This window comes from Cydia strobilella, chromosome 7, assembly GCF_947568885.1.
Source record: "Cydia strobilella chromosome 7, ilCydStro3.1, whole genome shotgun sequence".
Taxonomy (NCBI): Eukaryota; Metazoa; Arthropoda; class Insecta; order Lepidoptera; family Tortricidae; genus Cydia; species Cydia strobilella.
Window position 1 is genome coordinate 8024714 of NC_086047.1, and position 23418 is coordinate 8048131.

Sequence of the window (23418 nt, forward strand, 5' to 3'; positions counted from 1 at the left end):
GCACCATTCCACTATCCCGGGGTTAACCGTTTAAACCTGGAGTTACCATGGTTACCAGTCTGCCTAAGGGCCACTTGCATCATCCCACTAACCCGAGGTTAAGCGGTTAAACCGTCAACCCAGTGTCAAATTGTACTGGTAACCATCGTAACTCCAGGTTTAACAGCTTAACCCAGGGTTAGGTAACGCTGCAAGGGCCTAAATATAGAACAAATTTTAATTATTTAAATCAGTATCTTTAATGACTTCATTGTACATTAAAATAATAATAATAAATAAACAAGGTACAAGTCTTGTTTGTAAAGCTTATTCGTTAATGCGAGATCTAGTAATGGTGGTGCTGAGAAGAGTACACGTGGTGACTAGGTCCAGAGTTCTCCACGACTGCGTTGAATCTGCAAAAGAACAAAAAAAAAACCTTTTTTTACCCGGATAGCACAAACAAAGGTGCGGTCCGTCTGATTGTAAGCACATACCGAAATCCACGTACCTAAAACCTTACGATCTCATACACATAGTGCACAGTTTATTTATCAGTACCTTAAGACCCTAGGCCTTAAAACTCAATTGTTCTCGTAATCAGAACTCGTTCGTGAACGGGTTTGTTATTAAACACCTGTTCTGGCAGCCGACGACGCAGGGGTCGCGTGAGGTCATTACTCATACGGTAGACACCGGAACGTGCGCGGTACCGGTTTGACCACCATATGATAACATGTAAACATGTGCAAAAGTTACGACCGTATTACGTACAAAGCTTCCTGGGAAAGCAATGTCAAATATAACCAGCAACTCGTTAAATGGTCATATTTACGCAATTTGGGGAAAGTTGCAATGTCATCAACTCGTGCTGGACATTGCGTAGAATTTAATGACTACGCAGAGGTTAAGTGCGAGACTCACATGAACGCAGCTGTAACAATGCGTCTTATTGTTAACATGTCCTTGCTGGTCAAGTACTTAATGATAGTAATCGCAAAATTTTCAATACCCATGACTGAGGTTGGGAAAAGATTACTAATCATGAGGTCGAATTGTACTATTTGTATTAGTTAAGTAGCTACATATTATTTATTGTTCCGGTTATTTTTTCTTAGTCAAATTGACCTCAAGCTTCAAAAGTACCTAAGGACGTAACTGAAAAAAACGCAGTGAGAAAAAGAGGGAGAGTCAGAGATTCTTACCCATTGTGGTCGTCAGCGGTGTAGGTGACCTTGCGGACGGAGCCATCGGGCTGCAGCAGAGAGTATCCGCCCTTCACGACGTCGCCGTCGCGGATCTCGTGGTGAGACTTGTGATCACCGGTGTGGGGATCCTCAACGGAGTAAGAGTACTGGTATTTGGGGTGAGCCTATAAAAAATGCGTCTCTTATTTGAACAGTACCGGATAATAAACTTCAAGTAAATGTATTTTATTTCTGTTACTGGGAATACTTACGTATGTGTCATGTCCGTCGTGGTGGGAAGCATAGCCGTGATGAGCAATGGGGGCGATATGAGCATGGGCCAGAGGAGCCGCATGGGTCAAGGGGGCAATGTGAGCGATGGTTGAACCATGTGAAATGGGTCCAGCATGGGCGAGAGGGGCAGCATGAGCAATGGGAGGGGCGTGGATCAGGTGAGCGGTGTGGAGTAGGGGAGAAGCACCGTAGTGGGCATCATGGGCGTGGGGAGCAGCGTAGTGACCACCATGGGAGTACTCCTCATGAGCAATAGGGGCGTAGTGTGCTTCAGGAGCGTAGTGGGGATGGTGGACTATGTTGTGCTGGGAAGATACTGAATATCCATGATCGTGGCCGAGGCCATGGCCTAGTCCCAGAAGACCAGCCTGAGCGGCCGCAACCACAGCACTGAGAGCTAAAATCTGGAATAGATAAACTGGTTAAACTGTGTCTAACTGCAAATAAATTGCGCGAAACCTTTTGAGTTCCTAGGCTGGTATTTACTTTAAAATAATTAACTTTAGCAGTTTAAAAGACAAAATCTGGTTTAAGTAAAGTTAGTAATTCAGAGCAGCCTTATTGCTTTACTCTTATCTCAAACTAGGTATCATTAAATTCTATTTACTGAGCTATTTCAAGCAAAGCATGAGCTAAGTCTGTATTCACCGCAACGATTAACTTGTGACCGCTTAACCCTACTTAGGCAGCTTATAAATATTGGCGACTCACTTTGGTGAACATGTTTTTTGGACAGAGATGCGTGACTGACATACATTTGATAAGCAGCAGTGGTTTTTATAAGAAGTGGTGTAAAGCCGGTGGGGCGTGAGCTCTCAGCGCGTCCCCAGAGCGCAAGGTCGTCGCTTTGTTTTGCGCTCTCACATTACCTACATACTATCAACCGAATGATCATTACTTAACGAAAATACGCCCAACTAAGATAGTAGGCAACCTGATAGGAAAACGTTGTAACTTTCGTGAGATTTAGACGTAGTTACTCTGTTCTTATTTTCAACGTTGCCTTGTTATTGTAGGTCAATGAGGTCTCAGAAGCATGCGCGATCATTCGATGTCTGCTTCTGATATTCTTAGGAGGACGCCGCGTGGTGTGTATAGGCTATTGTTACAGATAAATACATTGTTGGGTTATCGTTTAAATTGTAGGTAAATACTTAAGTATATATATCTTCTTCTTCTTTCTCGCGTTATCCCATCAGCATTTTGCCACGGCTCATGGGAGCCTGGGGTTCGCTTGACAACAACTACTACTAGGTACTAATGAAATAGATTTTCTTTCATGGAGGTTACTTAATCATAACCAAGATAAGTGGTGTCAAGTACCAGTGTGGCTACCACCAGTTTGGCACTGACATAAATGCTATCGAGAACGTAACTTACTTTCTATGCATCTCGCTCGTGCTCGCATATTAGTGCGAGCGAGATGTATATAGAAAGTAAATTACCTAGACGTTAGCGTATATGTCAGTTTTGAACTTTTGATACTGTCAGTGTTTCACGGTACGGGTCTGTACCCGCCGGGTGTGTGCCTGTACCTGTACTACAGGCCCTTGTTTCACCACTGTGTCAATTGCCATCTGACAATCGCCATTCTCCTTATAGTGAAGTTTGTACTGCACTTCCCTTTTTTGTTCTGTCATGTCATATAGGTATGTCTTCTAACAGGTAATATAAACAGTATTTTGAGAAGTCGTAAGATTCTAGAAATTTACGACTGTACTATTATAGAAACCGGTAGAGCGACAAATTTTACCTAATTAGGATGGCTTCAATGATTGATATAGTTTAAATGTCTTTTGCTTAACGAATACTTTTTTTTAAGGCATTTCGTATCTTACCATCGGAAATAACGTAGTTTTTCAGTAAAATGCGAATTGGATTTTATCTTTAACGAAATCCAATTTCCAAGCCCTATTTTCACACCACTGTCATTAAATTTGTAATCATCACTTATTTATTAATTTTTTTTAAAAACGTTATTACCAGGGATGTTACAGATCTATCTAGGTCGTATAATTATATAATTATGACCAATTACAGCTGAAACATTTATTATACGAAAATTAATTAATACATAGTAAAGAATAGATTTTCTTTAGTTCGCCGCGAATCCACAAATGTAAACAAATTCTTACATTTGAACTAACGATTCTAATAGTCATACTCATTTAAAAAATCTTTTTCTAAATTACAAAGCGGACACACACGCTTCATCACGGTTCACGGCCGATAAAATTAAAAGTACCTAAGTTTTCAAGTTCAAAACCTTTAGCGCATACAATACATACATGTTATGTTCTTGTAAATTACGCTATCTTCAATACGATCACATTCTGCACTTGACCTTGTAAACCAGTACCTATTTTTGGAAAATTATATCAGTTTATTGAGAATCGAAGTTTTATTTCCTGACCTGCACGGCGGCGGCTACATACATTATTGTTTTTTGTCAGTTACTCAATTTTTTTTGGTGGGCGGAAATTTATTTGCACAGCCCTTATAATAATTATGCACCTTTACAATAATATTATATGCGAAGCTATTTTACCATTATTATGAACACGAACAAATTATATAAACAATGAATAGTCAAATTCGTTATATAATATATTTAATAAATTATTATTTACAAGTTCATAATTTTGTTTAAGATATCACAACAACACTAAAACAGGAGAGATCTTCTTATCTTAGTAATGGTGGCCGTGGTAGGGCTCGGGGTGGATGGACGGGGCGGAGTTGTGCACGACCGCGTTGAATCTGAAAACATATAACAATAAAGGTCAATAACGTATGATGCAGAGGTCACTAAAAAGTTTACTGGGTTTAGGCCTATGCTTTAATTCTTTTACGTGAAAAAAAATAGCAATTATCATGAGTTCAAGCCTCTTTGATCCTCAATTGTACTTATAAAACTGATTAGAAAGAATAGAAAGATGAATTGTTGGTGTTCCTAACGTATATTACGTCATAAAGGCTTAATTCGTCTAACAACTATTTGGGATCACTAAACTTACTAGTTTAAACTTCACTTAGATAAGTAGTTTGCAATTTATTTCTAATCTAACGTCTTCGGTCAAGCTAGTATGAAGTGTTTTTTGCATAGGTACTATTTATGCTAGAATAAGTATTTATGCTATTTATGCTATATTAGTGGAGAACATTCATTTATTCACAGAAAAAACATAAATCTCCTCTAAACTCAATTGTTTTTGTGATGGTGTATAAAAAGCTGTATCATCCACGAACTTAATGTAGGTATACTGCCTTGGTAAGAAAGCAGTTTTTATCCCGAAAAAAGATTTAATATTTTTTTTTTGTTTACGAAAAGTAAAACGGAAGAGGAAGTAGGTGTAATATACTGGGAGTTAATTTACTTATTGAATTCCATCAAGAGTGCCAGACAAAAACGTGTGATGATTATTTCTTACCCATTGTGGTCATCGGCGGTGTACTCGACCTTACGCACGGAGCCATCGGGCTGCACCAGCTCGTAGTAGCCGTGCACGGCGTCGCCGTCGCGAGACTCGTGCTGCGACTTGTGATCGCCGGTGTGCGGGTCCGACACGGAGTACGCGTAGTCGTATTTGGGGTGGGCCTGGAATAGCCATCAAGTTAGAAATCAGTTTGATTAAGTACGGTAAATTGGCCGAGTCACACACTCCGTAATGATGGTTGTCATCTCGTCAAGTGAACACATTTGCGTGGCGAATGAGTTTTCTTCTTCTTCTGTTACTTATATAGACTGAGTTTTTGCAGTGTTTTTTTGTAAGCAGTAATTAACGACTTCATAGAAGCGGATTGTTTCAACACTGGATTCTATGCGTAATTACTTTCAGCCTTAGAGCAAGTAGGTATTGATACATTAGGTGGCTGCACATTTTCTGCTAACTTACATATTCATCATGTCCCTCATGTCCCTCGTACCCATGACCGTAGGCGACGGGGGCGGCGTAGTGAGCCAGGGGAGCAGCGTGGGCCAGAGGCGCGGCGTAGTGGGCGGGCGCGGCGAGGTGGCCGTACGCGTAGTCACCATCATGGGCGTAATCACCATGGGGTGCGTAGTCGCCGTGGTGCACGATGCTCTGGGAGGACACCGCGTGTCCGTACTCAGGAATCAGCCCCGCATAAGCGGCTGCGACCATGGCGCCGAAAGCTACGATCTGGCAAATCAAAATTAGGTTACAGGTTATTTTATTATGATTATGAGACAATTTTATATATTTATGTTAAGTATGAGACACTGAAATGTGAATAATATTGGAACAAGGTCAGGGTAAGTTGACTTAAGGAGCTTAAAAAAACTTGGTGTATTTGAGAGTAGAGGACGCTTTTTGCTGCATTAATATAATTTATTGATAAAAAAATTACCCTGTCTGTATACCTAGAAGTTCAAAATTGAGTTGACTGCAAAATTGAGTTAAGTTGCTACGTAAAATTTTTTGAATTGTTTTGAAAATACTTTGCCGTAATCGTGTTATGAAAACGGCTTGAATTAAAATATGCGTCATTAATTAAACTCACTTTGCTGAACATTTTGCTCTAGTTATCTTCAACGTTGGTCGCTGATTGATGTCAATACCAGTGGCCGCTGGTTTTTATATTATTAACACTGAACGAGAACAAGTGGGGCTGCAGGCCGCGGACCGCGACAATAGACAAAGGTCGAATCAAAACCATTATGGAATTGCAATATGTGTCATGGTATCGATATCAATTGCTTTTGGACATGCGAAGCTGCTGAAGCGTAGTGTAACATTGACAAAGCTCCCAAAAAAGTGTAATTTGATTATTCTTTTGTTTGGCTAATTCTACCCCGATGACAGCTTTGGGCAACCGAATGGATTCGTGAATATTTTATTTTTCAATCGAGTTGTATTTTTAGATACATATATTACTGGATCAATCAACCAATTTATAAATAGGTAGTGAAGAAGATACTAATTAAACCTAATTAGTCTGGTTTGCTTTTTTATGTAAAAATATTGATTAGTTAGTAGGTACCTTCTATGATGTTTTTGATAAATTCGTCGTGTCGTATCAGGTGCCCAAGCATCTTTCCTCTTCTATTATCTATAGTTCTTAACAAAGTCCTCTTTTCTCCTACTATACGTAAAACCTCTTCGTTGGTTTTTTTTTCAGTCCAACTGATCTTTGCCATTCGATGCCAGCACCACATCTCAAAAGCCTCCAGCCTCTTCCTATCACGTTGCCTCATTGTCCACGTTTCGCTTCCGTACAGTGCAATGCTCCAGATGTACACTTTTATGAGCCTTTTGCGTATATTGTCTGATATCCGGGCTTTAAATAGGCACTTCTGTGTTAAAAGCTTTTTTAGCCATCGCTATTCTAGTAGTAATATGTTGAAAGAGGAAGGAGGAAAAACCGACGTCGACGTCGTGTCGTATCAGGCTGTCAAAGAGAAGGCAGAGGACCGCGAAACATGGAAATTGCTCCACCGACAAGAGACTTAAGTATATGATGATGAGTAGGTACCTATGTTTTTTGTTAAAATAACGTTTGGCGTTTGTCAATGTACGATTGGCATCTTGGCTTGGCCCCTAGAGTGTGCAGTTCTCCTATAGAATACGCCTAAACTCAATTAACTATTACCTTTGGTTGCTCATATAACGTAATATAAGTATGTATACATACTTCATATAAGTAAATGTTTTGGATTTCCGAAATAAAATACTTATTAATAAATATTTGACTTGCCAGTTGTCTCCTGCCAGAAAACATCTCCAATTGAAAGTTTTATTAGTAGCGGTCTAATATGTTTTAACCCTTACATCTTGATCAAACGTTATAACTACGGAGCATACATTTTAATTCTTATAATTTATGTGCTTATACGGATTATCTTATTTAATCACATTATCTCGGTTTAATCAGCAGCGGAAAATTTAATTTCCTTACACAGGATGCGATCAGCTACGTTGCATACCGATCTGGATTAATAATTAACTATTGCACACTATATTCGCCATAAAAAGCACAACTGCCACGGCCTTGTGGCTTACAGAAGAAGCAATTGAGACGTGACAGGAGGTCAAATTAAAACATATGGACAGTTTATGACTTATTTCCGCCATCTTGGCTGGGGGTCGCATCGTTTTATCATACTTGCTTATTATCTAACTTATTTATTATCGTTTTGGTCTAGGGGCCTAGAAGCCTTAATTTATCGTTTTGAATACAGGATGATTCAGAAGACGTGACCACTTCTGAGCAAGACCCGCCCTACACACTCAGTTAATGTTAAGGCATCGCTCACCATCGTATTTAAGTGAAGCAACAAAACCTTAAAATTCCAGTTTTTTTACTTTTCGTTAAGTAAAAAATTATCCTCTACAATCATTGTCATCCTACAACACCCAATTAATAAAAATAAATCTTCTTTCACCGTTATTACAGGACAGTGATTATGAAAAAAATAAAATGTCACACTTCAGGGAGATACAATGCATGGAGACTAGATAAAGGAGCCAAATCTCTATGTATGAAAAGTGTCCATCAAAAAACAGTAATTAGGCGGCGCCACCATACACCGAAATACTACCAAGAACAACCTACGTAATTTGGTCGGGTTATTTGTTGCCTTATATGGCTTATGTCCCAGAGCCTAACTAGCGCCACCGGAGAGATTAGGAACTATTATTTAAAGTTGAAAGCGGTCACTTTTGCAACAATTCTGCCATAAAAGGTGTATCCTTTCTATACCATCCATAATACAATGTTTAAAATGTAACTGATAGGTACATAGACATAGTAATAGTATAGTAGTTATAGACATGAAACCGAGCGACCAGAGGTATGCCATAACCCGACCATGAAAAAAACCCGGTCGGTGATAAGGACAAAGCATGGCACTATTTTCTTTTTCCTCTTATAGGAATCGCAATAAGACTATCTTTCTCTATCAAAGAGTGTCAGGCCCTTGGATAGGTACCATTCAATTTGACACCTGTCGCGAATAAAGTAAGAGTATCGGTGTTTGACGGAAGTATTCTAATTGTAGTGACCATGCATGTCATATTTTTTTTTGTTTTTAACAGAAAATAAAAATGTTAATTTCACTAATACTCGTAATAATGATTGGGTAGGTAAAGTTTTTTGAAGATAGGCAAATAGTAGATTGTGTCACAAGGGAGCAAAATGACATATTTACGGCGAGGGCGTACATTGAATCCTAAACGAAGCGAAGGATTCTATAATAGAATCCCGAGAGTAACGAGGGATTCTAAAGCAGAATCCTGAGCGTAGTGAGGGATTCAAGTGTGCTACGTCCAAGATGGAAATAATTTTGGTACCATGTGACACATACTGCTTTTCACATCACCTATGAGGTAATTATGATGTTTAAGAATATTATTTAAGCTAAAGAAATAATGGGCAAAAAATGTAAAAATAGTGTCCTAAAACAGAAAAGTGTTATTTTGATCCCACTTTGATCCCTCCTAGCAGGGAAGAAAAACCCCTTTTTCGAATTGGTGATGTGAAAATTATATTTTTATCCGATAGTATTCGTCATAACGATCACGGAAATGCAGCTCTTTTATTGACCGAAGCGTAGCGAAGGGGTCTTCTTTAAACTTTGGGGTACCTTAAATTGGTTTTCCAGAATAAAGGGATGTGGCCAGTTCGTAGTGATGTGACACAGTCCCATTGCTTGACATTACCTTAATAGTTGTCATCTACAGTTATAATTGCCACACTTTGTCATTGCAGATACCATGCAGAGTTAGCTTGGTCCAACTCTAGTCACTTTTAAAAGTGACTGGACAAAGTCCAAAACAGATGATTTAAACCGACACATTTGTAGTAATGTATGCTTGTAACAGAACGCAACTACAGACTGCTTATAATGACCCAATGCATACGGGAGTGGGGGGACAACGAGCGTCGTTTCTGAGTACAGACGCTGTCAGATTATAATGAACTGTGTAACTATAGGATTAGCAATATTAGATCTCTCTCTCTTGTCTGGACGATCAATGGTGGTACATGTGTAAACGAAACATTAAAGGATTATTATAATAAACTCGGTGTTAACTGAAGAAACGTTTTATTACAAAACATTACATGGCGCAGCCGTCAATCGAACATATTAAGATTTATTGTGAATAATAAATTAATACAAAACGGAGAACAAGGAAGGCACAGAAGAAACAATTATGTCGGGTATAGAATTTAAAATGCCTGCACCGCTGCAATTGGATTCAGTTGGTGATATGTTGCTAAAGTGGACGAATTTCAAGCAACAGCTTAAGATTTTTATTACGGCAGCTGGATTAACAAACGTGAATGAAGCAAGAAAGTCGGCAATTTTGTTGAATTGTATCGGACAAGAAGGGCTGGAACTGTATTATAACTTAATAAAAGACTCTGAAGATACCCCTAAATTTGATGATCTGCTCAAATTGTTCGACCAATACTTTGAACCCAAGCAAAATGAACTCATTAACACATTTAAATTCAATAGCAGAAAACAAGAAGATGGCGAGACTTTTGACAACTTCTACATCGCTATCAGAAAATTAGTAAAAAATTGTAATTTCAAGGACCTGGAAGATAGAATGCTGAGGGACCGAATTGTCATGGGCATCAGGGACAGAAAGCTGCAACAGAAATTATTGGAAAAACAGGACCTTACTTTAGAACAAGCGGTGGACAAGTGCAGGGTCGCTGAGCTGTCGAAGGAACATGCAGAGGTGATCCGGAAGCAAGAACCTGTGTCGGTTGATCTTGTGTCAAGTCAGCCAAAGCGTGAAGCTAAGTATTTTAATAATTCTAAGAAAAACATGAAGTATAGTAGTAAATTTTATAGGTGTCTGAAATGTAATCTAGAACATGGACCAGCTGAATGTCCAGCGTTTGGCCAAACATGTCATAAGTGTAAAAAATTAAATCACTTTGCTAAGGGTTGCAAAAATAAAAATGTAACTTCAATTGAAGTAGAGCATACTGAGGATAATAACCTAGTACATGATTTGTGACTAGTTAAGTTGGTTCACTCTATAGGAAGTACTAGTAACATTAATAATAATGAATGGTTGTCAAACTTGCACATTGAAAATAAACAATTGACTTTTAAATGTGACACAGGGGCTCAGGTAAATGTCATCTCATTAAATGATTTAAAAAATATTGTCAATGATGAAAATCCTAAGTGGTCTGAGACAAATATAATATTAGAAGTATTTGGGGGTAATAAGCTTAAGCCACTAGGGAAAATAACATTGAAAACTGGGGTAAATAAATATGAAAAGGTTGACACTGAGTTCATAATAATTAAGAAAAATGTGAAACCAATTTTGGGTTTAAACTCATTAATTGAATTAAATTTACTACAGAATAGTAGCATTAACAGTATTAATATTAATAACAAGGAGGCTATAGTTAATAAAAATTTGTCACTTTTCCAGGGAGTCGGAGAATTTAAGGTACCTCTCGAACTACACATTCAACCAGGCGCACAGGCGGTAGTAAAGCCACCTCGGCGAGTTCCTCATACAATAAGGGAGCGTCTGGCTTGTAAATTAAAGAGTCTACAAGAACAGCGAATTATTGAGAAAGTCGAACATCCGAAATCCTTTGTAAGTAATCTTGTAATAATTGAGAAAAGTGATGGTAATTTAAGAATCTGCCTCGACCCACAGGAATTAAATAAGGTATTAATAAGGGAGTATCATCTCATACCAACATTAGAGGAAATGCTTACAAAGTTAAGTAACAAATCTGTATTTTCGGTACTTGATCTGTCAGATGGCTTTTATAACATTAGATTAACAAATAACTCAACAGATCTGTGTACTTTTAGTAGTCCTTTTGGTTGTTATAAATTTTTAAGATTACCTTTCGGTTTGTCTGTAGCTCCTGAAATTTTTCAAAAATATAGCGAACAAACTTTTGGTGACATTCCTGGTGTGGTCATATACTGTGATGATCTGTTGATTTGTGCTGATAATGAAGACGAACATGATAAAATATTAGAACGAGTTTTTGAAAGAGCCCGAGTAAGCAATGTAAAATTTAATAAAAGAAAATTTCAACATAAAGTAAACGAGGTCAAATATTTCGGTCATGTATTTTCAAAAGAGGGAATGAAAATTGATCCAGAAAGAATAAGAGCATTATTAAATATTAAAAGCCCTTCAAATAAAACTGAACTGCAATCTTTTTTGGGCATGGTAAATTATTTAAGAAATTTTATTAGTAATCTGGCAGATTTGGTAGCACCTTTACAAGCATTAATGAAGAAACATGTGGGTTGGCTTTGGACAGAAATACATGAAAATGTTTTCTGTGATATAAAAAAATGCATAAGTTCGGCACCTGTATTAAAAAATTTTAATGTTTCCCTACCTGTAACAATACAATGTGACTCTAGTAAGGACGGCTTAGGTTGCTGCTTAATGCAGCAGGGCAAGCCAGTATGTTATGCATCAAGAAGTCTTACCAGTGCAGAAAAAAATTTTTCACAGATTGAGAAAGAATTGTTGAGTGTAGTTTGGGCCACGAAAAAGTTTCATTATTACATTTATGGAAAAAAATGTACTGTCCTTAATGATCATAAACCGTTGGAAACTTTATTAAAGAAAGGAATACATGAAATCCCTTCGGCTAGATTACAAAGACTTAAACTAAAATTATTAAAATACGATATTGATTTTAAATATTTAAAAGGCCGCTTGATGCATATTGCAGATTTGTTGTCACGTAGTTATTTAAATGAAGTAGATGAAGATCAATCATACATGTTTGAAGTTATACATTGTATTGGATTAGGAAATTATTTACAATGTACCGATGAACAGAAACAAGAATTAATTGAAGAAACTTCAAAAGATGACACTTTAACAACATTGTTGTTGTACACACAGGAAGGATGGCCAGAGACTATTAATATGGTACCAGATACTGTAAAACATTTTTTTAAATTGAGACATGAAGTTACTATAGATCAGAAATTGCTTTTTATGAATGACAGATTAATTGTTCCAAAGTCACTAAGATTAACAATTTTAAAAAGGTTACATGAAGGTCATTTAGGAATAACCAAGATGAAGCAAACTGTTAGGGGTTTATATTATTGGCCACAAATGGATGCTCACATTGAATCATTTGTTAAACAATGTTTCATCTGTCAAATGTATCAAAATAATAATATAAAAGAACCATTATTATGTCATGATGTACCATCCTTACCATTTGTAAAAATTGGAATTGATATAATGGAGTTTAAGAGGAAAAGTTATCTAGTTATTTATGATTACATGTCGAAATGGTTAGATATTAAACCCATTTCAAATAAGTCCTCTCAGTGCATAATTAATGTGTTAACAGATGTTTTCAGTTGTTTTGGCATACCATTGGAAATAGTAGCGGATCATGTTCCATTTGATTCACTTCAATGCAAACAGTTTGCGAGTGAATGGGGTTTTAAATTCATTTACTCAAGTCCAAGATATGCACAGTCCAATGGTATGGCAGAACGAGGGGTGCAAATTGCTAAAAAAATGTTAACAAAATGTAATGAAGATAAAACAGACTATAGAATGGCTTTGTTAAAATATAGATCATCTCCTGTATCGGGCACACATTTTACACCTTCTCAATTAATGATGAATAGGAATTTAAAAACAAAATTACCTTGTACTTATACATATTTGAAACCAAAGTTAAATTATAATACTAAGATGGAATTTGATAAAGTTAGGAATAGAAACATAACTAATTATAATAAAAATACTAAAGAGAAGCCTCATTTTCAAGTAGGCCAAAATGTTTGGTTTAAAATAGACCCTAGTTCTAAGAAATGGTTGTTGGGTAAAATTGTTAGTAATAATAATTTTAGATCTCATAATATAGAAGATAGTTATGGTTCTAGATATACTAGAACTTCATTTCATGTTCGACCTCAATAATTCGGTGTTACTGTGTTTGTTGTGAATGTGTAGTGCGGGAGCATTGCATTTCTTTGCTGTAACTTAAGTTAAGGATGATTTGAGTTTGTAAGACTGTTTTGTTGGTCTACTTAGCTTATGATTTTATTTTTTATTTTTTGTAAAAGGGGGATGATGTAGTAATGTATGCTTGTAACAGAACGCAACTACAGACTGCTTATAATGACCCAATGCATACGGGAGTGGGGGGACAACGAGCGTCGTTTCTGAGTACAGACGCTGTCAGATTATAATGAACTGTGTAACTATAGGATTAGCAATATTAGATCTCTCTCTCTTGTCTGGACGATCAATGGTGGTACATGTGTAAACGAAACATTAAAGGATTATTATAATAAACTCGGTGTTAACTGAAGAAACGTTTTATTACAAAACATTACACATTAGTATAAAATGAATTATTTACCCAAGTTCTAAATAGAATCTTTATTAAATGGTAAACCCAAGGGTAATGTATAGACATTAGAAGTATCAAAGAGACAGTATCAAAGATGCATACAACGAGTTGCTTATAATATTGGAGTTTTCAGGCAGATTTACCCGGGCGCCACTACCACAATATCTGAGGGTCTATCGCGACACAAGAAAATCGAAATTTCGCTAAGCCGCCTTGATGCATCAACGTCATATTTTGTTATCTCTGAAAACTTGTCAAAAACCTGTTAAAGGTACAGTATGTAATAAGTTATTCTATGGTTTACTAAAAAGGCTAGTGCTGCACTCTGGTGGCTGAACATTGCAGTATTATCCCCTATTGTTATTGATATTGGTTGCACCAATATGGCTTTAGGATCTGGGAGTAATTAACAATCGAGGTTTTAAGAGATTGTGTAACTGGATGAAATGGAGTTAATATTTTGCATCAGCATTACGTAAATAAATAGCCTTCATTTTTACTTTACTCACAAATATTTGGATACATACATGTATGTACTATTTTATGATGAAAATGACAAAATAACTGGTCAGTGGTATTGAGTCACTTTCGGTGTATTATTATAGTGTACACGTGATAAAGTGATAAATAATTTATACGTTATATGATATATGTAGTATTTTTCAAATTCGATAGGTAGGATGACAGGTGTATACCCTAAAAACGCCAAATCTCGCAAAATTGTATGGAAACGACAGTGTCAGCGGACCCACCAAGTTTGAAAAATACTATAGGTAACCGTTAAGTAAGTATATTATTGTTAGTATAAGTTTGGTCACGTATTTTTTTTATTTATCTAGCGTATTTGGTCACTCTGCGTGAGAAAAAAAGGGATGCAAACATTGCAAACTACATAGTGCTATCCCCAACACGCAAACTGAAACATTCGGGTGTATAATTAACGTTGACATAATTAAGTAGAATAACCTTTACCTATTTTAAGGGATCTCTTTTTGGAGTTCCGTACCTCAAAAGGAATAAAATGGAACCCTTATAGGATCACTTTGTTGTCCGTCTGTCTGTCTGTCAAGACCCTTTATCTCGGGAACGCGTGCAGGTATCTAGTTGAAATTAAAACCATGTACTCAGGTCTACTACAGCTGTGAAAAAATCAAATTTCTAAGTTATCGTAAAAAAGATACGGCCGTTTATGCCGCAAAAAACGTATCAGTCAACACTCTCAAGGGAATCACTTGGCCGGTTTTTTCTTAATTGTATTATTAAGTCGAAAATGCGCGAATTCAAATTTGCGACAGTTACCTAAAGGATGAGTCACGCTAGACCGGTCCGGCCCCGGGCCGGGCGCTGTCATAGTTTTCCTTTATGTGGGTGCAATGTTTGGTATGTTTTTTGTAGGTTTATGATATTTATTATGCCCCAATTAAATTACACCTTTCTACTGTTCATAGTAATAGTTCACTGCGTTAAGCCTCATACGGCTAGACGAACATGACAAAACTGTAATGATTATTTAGTTATTAGTATCCACAAAAAGCGTTTCAGATATTACAATACAATACAAATATTCTTCTTTGCAGACAAATAACAAGAGAAACGGTACAATCAGTACATCATACAAATTAAGCATATAAAAAACAAGGTAGAGAACAGACCGTCTTATCCCTAAAGTGGGATCTCTTCCAGGCAACCTTGGGTAGTGGAAACAAGTGGTGTGAGTAGGTGATGCAGTAGGTGATAGAAGTTGAAAATAATAATCCAATTGCATAGAAACAACTAGATTAAAAAATAACACACACATATATGAATAAATATCATATCAATATATATATATATATATATATATATATATATATAAATTGTACCAATGCCTCAATGGTCCCAATATTGGGACTGTAATTTTTAATTTAATCCCCGGTATGCAACTAGGTACGTAAACAGAAACAAAGCCTACTATATTGTTTTAAATTCAGATTTTACTTAACTAATGGTTGACTAAATGACTATCTATTTACGAGTATCTACTTAAGTAGTTTTCAGAAAAATTCTACTCCACAGGACACAATTTGTAAGTTCCGCATCCTGCTCTGTATCCTATCCTTAAGTCCCAAAGCACGCACTATCAGCAAAGTCAAGGCGCGTACGCATTTCTCCGCCCCACCGCGTGCGCCGGCGGCGCTGCGTTATCGTGATCTACATAATATATAAACCTTACCACTGTGCCATTTACATCAATCAATTGCAGATAGCAAAACAGCCAAAATGTTCAGCAAAGTAAGCGCACAGGCATGATATTAAATACTACTACAATTTAAATATAAAATTAGAAAATTACCAATTCATTCACGAACTAATCATTCTTTTTAACAGCCAGGTTCTTCTAGACTATTTACACAGAATATTTACTATGTATGGATATCCTTTATATTATGAAAGTTTTAATACTTTCTTACAAAATACCTGTATGTGTCTAATTTCTGTTTTTTTCTTTTAAGATCGTAGCTTTCGGCGCCCTCTTGGCCGCGGCTAGCGCTGGCCACCTCGGCTATGGCCACGCTGTGTCCTCCCAGAGCATTGTCCGCCACGACGAGAGTCACTATGCCCCAGCCCACTATGCCGCCCCGGCTCACTACGCCCCGGTTCACTACGCTGCTCCCGTAGTCCACGCCGCCCCTATTGCTCACTACGCTGCCCCTTTCGCCGCACACGCCCCTGCCGCTCATTACGATGGCCATGATGAATACGTAAGTCAAGCTTTTCAATCTCGTACCTTACTTAGGCCCCTCAGTAAGCTTCTGTACTATTTGGGCCACTTTAAGAGTGCAGAAAATGGACATGACATATGGTACATTCCATTGAAAGGCTATAAAATTAATAATTGAAACATATTCTAGGCTCATCCTAAATATGACTACGCGTATTCCGTGTCGGACCCGCACACCGGCGACCACAAGTCGCAGCACGAGTCTCGCGACGGCGACGCCGTGCACGGCTACTACGAGCTGGTGCAGCCCGATGGCTCTGTGCGCAAGGTCGAGTACACTGCTGATGACCACAATGGGTATGTAGAAAAAACATCATCTTTTCTAAATACTAATCAATGTTTCATAAACATTTTATCAAATACTAGTCATCAGCCAGTTAGTAATGTATTCCGTTTTGTTTTTCAGTTTCAACGCTGTGGTGCATAACTCTGCCCCCACCATCCACGCTGCTCCTGCCCATGACTACTATCATTATTGAAAGAAATAAGCATCGAGTTATTTATGAGAAAACTATTTATATTTTTGTAAATAAGGAAGTCAGTAAACAAATAAATCTTAATTTAATAAAACAAATGAAAGTATATTGAAGTATTTTATAATGTTTCATCCTTTTGTCATTTCGTGAAACTTGTTGAACAATTTTCACCAAGGGCCGATGAATAGGAACCACCCATAAATACTGAAACACTTCAAGTTCCAATACAATCATTTTAAGGAGACGCCATGAAATAAAAGTCAAGGTGTTTTCATATTTTGCAAATCTGAATATTAATCCTGAATAACTACTTGAATAGGTACTCTCTATGCATTAACGACTTAACGAATACTAAGACTTAACGAATATATAACATAAACTTATTAATTACTTGCACATAAAGCAGTAACTAATACATATAAACTGAACTAAAAGATTTTCAAATAATTCAAATGTATCTTTCTATATTATATTTGTAGGACAGCTTCCAGCCGCAAGTATAATGAACTGGCGATATTAATTGAAACTGTTTGATAAACCAATCACATAAAATATATTTAAAGGAAATAACAATTAATAGATCACGCTGTTACGAAGTTCAGACTGCTATGGTTACGTACTCGTACATTCAAATTATTCTATTTTAATATGACAAGGTTCTAAAACCAAATATAAAATAATGTATGAAAATAAACCATAAATAAAACCTTTTTGTAATGCGGAGCTAAATACGTCAGCAAGAGTAAGATCCTCATCGTGCCCGTTTCACTGTCACGCACGTTGAATTGAAAGAAATTTGCAAATCAATTTCAATGCTGAAAAAATCCTTATTCTCTTATTTATGCTCTATGGTATAAAATAGATAAATTGAACACCTAAAAAATCTTATTTTTATTACAATCAATGATGATATAGGGATGTGATGTCCCATCGCTCTCTCGTGGTGGCTTGTGGCGGGCTGCTGTAGAGTAGCGACCGTATGTACATAGTATGTACAGTACACCTGCGCTCCTGGAAGAGCCCTTGTATGAGTCCTGACTCTGGCTTGCCTTTGCCTGGCCGTCCGTCCAGAGTGGAGTAGCGAGAGCTGCGTTCTCAAGGATATAAATATGTGCAATCATGATTGACTTTCAATAATTAGTCTAAAACTTGATGGGTGCTGCCTCTGCGTGCGTTCTACACACGGACAAGGGCAGCTTCCGGTCGTACATTTAATTAATGTTTCCAAAAATACTCTACTTGCGGCTACGGCTACGGCTACGGCTTTGGCTTTGGCAGGGAGTATAGGTTGAGAGCCTGTGGTACCCACACATCAGATTTTATTTATAATAACTACGTAAAGGTTAATTTCTCAATTTCTAACGTACGCTGAAAATTATGTTAATCGAGAACATAATAACATATTTATAAACTGAACTAAAAGATTTTCAAATAATTCAAATCTTTTTCTAACCGTAAAATGGGATTAGTAGGGTTTGCGGGGAGAGTTAGGTTATGAATGGGGAGAGAAGGATTGAAAGGGGGGTGAAATGGGTTTTTAAGGCTACTGCTACAAAAATAATGTATTCCAATTTAAAATGGAGCTATAGTAATACTCATAATAAAAAAAAAGATCCAACAATCTTCCAAAATCACCTTTGTATGAAAACCCATCTCACCCCAATTACGAGGGACTACGGATGAGGTGGAATTTCCTGTTTATCGTCAAAGTTATGAAATGGAACTACCCAAAATAAAATAAAAACTAAAATACATACGTCCGGAACACTTATTATATATACCATTCAGTTTGCATATGTAAAAATAAAATTTTATCGAGGTTTGAATGTCAGTTTTGCTCCTACACACCCCATTTTACGGTATTATATTTGTAGAACAGCTACCAGCCGCAAGTGTAATAAACTCGCGATATTTATTGAAACTTTTTGATAAACGAATCACAGAAAATATATTTAAAGGAAATAAGAATTTTTAAGTCACGCTGTTACGAAGATGTTTTTTAGACTGCAATGGTTACATACATTCAAATTAGTACCAGTATAATGCGTCATGAATTGATGCTGTTTTGGCATCGAACCATAGAAGCGGAGCGTGAATCTAAGCGCCATGAATTTTAGAAGAAGAAATTAAATTTTAGATAATTTTAGATGAAGTTGCTTACGATGTTTTGGTCGCGTGGTACAGGTTGTGATTGCGAGTTGCGACAATTTCATTGTTTGGTATGTCGTCTCTATAGTAATAATAAATAAAATAAGACTGAAAATAAATAAAGGAATAATAAAATAAAAATACTTATTAAATATTATAATAATAAAAAAATAACTCAATGGTAAGAGCATAAGACTTTCAATCCGGAGGTCGCGGGTTCAAACTTCGACTCGTACCAATGAGTTTTTCAGAACTTATGTACGAAATCATTTGATATTTACCAGTCGCTTTTCGGTGAACAAAAAGATCGCAAGGAAACCGGACTAATCCCAATAAGGTCTAGTTTACAATCTGGGTTGGAAGGTCAAATGACAGTCGCTTTCGTAAAAACTATTACCTAGTGCCTACGCCAATTCTTGGGATTAGTTGCCAAACGGTCCCCGGGCTCCCATGAGCCGTGGCAAAATGCCGGGATAACGCGAGGATGATGATGATGATATAATATCTTTACCTACCTACACATTTATAACCAAATCGTTTCTGTCAATAGGGTTTACTAGGACATATGAACCTCGACCTTTACAGTTCTTTGGTGGCTTTGCCACAGTCAGCGTTGCCGCAACAAATACCTAGGTCTTGCACATAATGTAATACATAATTAGATAACCATCATGTAATGGGAAACGATTAATGTTGTTTTTAAGTATAAATAAATACAAAACATATAATTGAATTACACTTTATTTACAAGTTTTTCACACACATACAAAGACATAAATAGCGTTCAAACAAATAACATATTAGGCATTCATTCTTTAATTTAATAATGGTGGTAATCGTGGGTGGGAGCAGCGTGGATGGAAGGGGCTGAGTTGTGAACAACAGCGTTGAAACTAGAACAAATAACGGTTTAAAAATATGGTACAGTAGTGTGTCAGGTTAGTTGTAATAGTTGAATAAGCACTGGGATAATTAAGGTCGCGCGCGCGTACGAGCGCGTTTTTCAAAAAACACGAAGTATCGACTATTTCAGCAGTCAAAAGCAACTGGTAGATAACGATTGATAAAAAATATGCTCGTGAACGGAAGTTCCCGTACGACAAGCTCATTTGCTCGCATTGAGCACCAGTTAGTCAGACATGTAGGTATGTAAATAGGTATATTGAGTTCTTTCTTTTTGCTTTTACTCCTCTCAGTTTTCCAAGACAGTACAATATTTAATAAATATTTTATATTACCCATTGTGGTCATCGGCGGTGTACTCGACCTTGCGCACGGAGCCATCGGGCTGCACTAGCTCGTAGTAACCATGCACGGCGTCGCCGTCGCGGGACTCGTGCTGTGACTTGTGGTCGCCGGTGTGCGGGTCAGCCACGGAGTACGCGTAGTCGTATTTAGGATGAGCCTGGAATATATCGCAATTCTTAACCCTTAAATGCATGATTTTTTGTATAACTTTTTAATAAATTGAAATAGATGTGTCATGTTGTATAGATTGAGGGAAAAATAAAGAAAAAAATCATAGTATTTAAAAAAAACCATCAAATATACGATGCATATATACATCATTATGCATTTAAGGGTTAAACTTGTGGCCGTTACAATATATAGCATCTTCCATGTGAATAAGTAGCAAAAAACCTTAATTTTTCTTTTATTACACCAAAACTTACGTATTCATCATGATGATCGTAGTGAGCAGCAGGGGCGTAGTGAGCGATAGGAGCGGCGTGGACGACAGGGGCGGCGTGGACTACGGGAGCGGCGTAGTGAGCTGAGGCGAAGTGAGCCGGGGCGGCATAGTGCGCTGGGGCATAGTGGCCCTCGTCGTGACGGACGATGCTTTGGGAAGATACGGCGTGGCCATGGCCGAGGAGGCCAGCGTTGGCCGCAGCCAGGAGTGCGCCGAAAGCTACGATCTAAAAAAATACATTCTCAAGTTTCGATTTCTTTATACATATATGATTAAGTGGTAAAACGTGATGTATAAATTAAATAATAATTGCCGTATAATCCGTTTAAAATCGTTTTATTAAATACTGTATTTGAACAATAGAACATATTATGTTTTTATTACTTATTTTAATTGGTACCGAGGTAATTTAAAGTACCAAGGGGAAGGGTTCAAAAATGAAAGACAACATGTAAATTCTTTGACAAATAAATAATAGTGTTATTAATATTGCTTGTTTCAAAATTTTGGGATGTAACGATTCCTAGGTTGATTTCGCCGATACGATACCGATCTTAAAAATAAATAATTGCCGATACCGATACCGATATCGATGACTTAGTAGTTACTTAATAAATCAAATTAATGAATAATTATGTACTTAATGTCCATAAAACTTATGTTTAATAGACGCTCGATTTTGTGAAGTGTGAAAAACTGAAAAATATAAGAAAAATGCAAAATGAAAGCAAAAGTAAATCAAAATCAGTATTTTAAGTTCAGTTTAGGACCTTTAGGTACATTTTTGTTAAGGAAACAAAGTTTATTTAAATTATTAGCAAATAATCTGTTGCGCAAATACGAGTAGGTATATATTTTTTGCGCTTTTCAAATTGTGATATCGGGTGTATTTAAATCGGCGATGTCGATATATCGGCCTGCCGATTATATCGGCCGATATATCGATATGGGTGTCGTTACATCGCTAATTCAAATTAATTTATACTTCTGAATTAATGCCAACACACTTACTTTGCTGAACATTTTGGGTGTATTGTTTAACAATCAGTTATTGATTGGTGTCGACAGTCCAGTTGTATAGGTTTTATAGATCATGCGCGTGCGTGCGGTGGGGCGGCGAAATGCGTGTGCACCTTGACTCTGTAGCTTTGACATGACGTCAAGGTCACAGTTCCGATAATAATGTGAAGCGGTTAATCATTGTGTCCGGTGTGGCTTTCAGCGTCTGCCGGGTTATTGTATCTAACTAATAATTAAGCAATATTTTTTTCTAATAATTAGCGTGTATTGTGTATGGGTGAACAAGGTTATTAATTTATTCTATGGAAGCCTAACATTATGACATCAGTTACTCATCGGGGCGATTCCAACTAGCCTAAAGTTAGTTGATGACCACCTTCTGTCTAAATCACCAAATGTGGCATTATCTATGAATAAAACCGACCAAGAGCATGTCGGGCCATGCTCAGTGTAGGGTTCTGTAGTTACTCTTCCCTTCCGTCACAATTGGCTAAACTGGAGCCATTAGTATAGAAGATTGTTAACAAAGGGCTGAAATGATGCTTGGTGCCTTTCACCCGAGTTAAACAATCTACTTTTCATATCGAATACGACAAAAGCAAAAAGACAAGGCAAAGCAAGACGTATGGTCACGATTTTGCCTTAAAACTTACTTTCAATCGGAGACTGCATGCTGGCTGGTCATAGCGAAAAACATTAAATTACAATATTTATGAAAAAACACATATTCTGGGAAACTGCAGCAATGTTAATATGATTTGTTAATTAAAGTATGTAAATCAGCGGGATTGCCTCTTACTTTTAATTTTTTTACTTTTTTGTTCTAAATCTGTCAATAAGTACCTAGTCAACGGCAGTACTCATTCAGCCAATGAACCTGTTTTAGAGAAGTTAAATATAAATAACAAATTAATGAGTAAAATGAGCAATTTTTATGTTACATTTTACTTTATTTGCCCTTACAGAACGAGGCCAAAAATGCTTGGACGTAAGCCTGCCCGGAAAATCCAATCCCAGCCTTCGTTCATTCACAAAAACTTTGGGATGAGCCCCTCTTCAGAGCCACTTTAAAAGCACTTATTGATAATACTCATAGCCCTGCAGAGAGCGCTCGTCTCCTAGCCGTATCAGAGCCAGAGTCGGGGCTCTGGCTCCATGCATGGCCATCCCCCAACATAGGCACCCTCCTAGAGAGAACGACCCTCGCACTCGCTACCAGTCTGCGACTGGGGGTCAAAACCAATGAACCCCACCGCTGCCGCTGTGGATCCAATGTTGACGAGCTGGGCCACCACGACTTATCCTGCCAGAGAAGCGCGGGCCGCATCTCTCGCCACGCCTCCTTGAATGATGTCATCCGGAGGGCGCTTGCTTCCGTTAGCATGCCGGCTATCCTAATAGAGCCGAACGGTATCGCACGCGACGACGGCAAGCAGCCCGACGGAATGAGACTCAAATCGTGGAGGCTGGACGCTTGTGTGGGACGCCACCTGC

General features: G+C 37.5%; 3 protein-coding genes across 3 annotated transcripts; 1 reads left to right on the forward strand and 2 right to left on the reverse strand.

The window, feature by feature from the left end:
• Window positions 1–239: 239 nt before the first annotated feature.
• Window positions 240–6243, reverse strand: LOC134742807 (cuticle protein-like). Its single transcript, XM_063675993.1, has 8 exons — window positions 5985–6243; window positions 5357–5623; window positions 4892–5058; window positions 4156–4220; window positions 2172–2206; window positions 1439–1864; window positions 1185–1351; window positions 240–395 (listed from the first exon to the last, which is right to left on the reverse strand). The coding sequence occupies exons 1-8, from the start codon at window positions 5994–5996 to the stop codon at window positions 326–328; spliced, it is 1209 nt and encodes a 402-aa protein (XP_063532063.1). The 5' UTR covers window positions 5997–6243; the 3' UTR covers window positions 240–325.
• A 9608-nt stretch (window positions 6244–15851) lies between these two features.
• On the forward strand, window positions 15852–17111 carry LOC134743134 (cuticle protein 7-like). The gene is made up of 4 exons (XM_063676476.1): window positions 15852–16097; window positions 16319–16567; window positions 16718–16884; window positions 16994–17111. Exons 1-4 carry the CDS (start codon window positions 16086–16088, stop codon window positions 17064–17066), a joined length of 501 nt encoding a protein of 166 aa, XP_063532546.1. The 5' UTR covers window positions 15852–16085; the 3' UTR covers window positions 17067–17111.
• Window positions 17112–19934: 2823 nt separating this feature from the next.
• On the reverse strand, window positions 19935–22139 carry LOC134743135 (cuticle protein 8-like). Its single transcript, XM_063676477.1, has 4 exons — window positions 21916–22139; window positions 20885–21130; window positions 20450–20616; window positions 19935–20104 (listed from the first exon to the last, which is right to left on the reverse strand). The coding sequence occupies exons 1-4, from the start codon at window positions 21925–21927 to the stop codon at window positions 20032–20034; spliced, it is 498 nt and encodes a 165-aa protein (XP_063532547.1). The 5' UTR covers window positions 21928–22139; the 3' UTR covers window positions 19935–20031.
• Between the last annotated feature and the right edge of the window lie 1279 nt (window positions 22140–23418).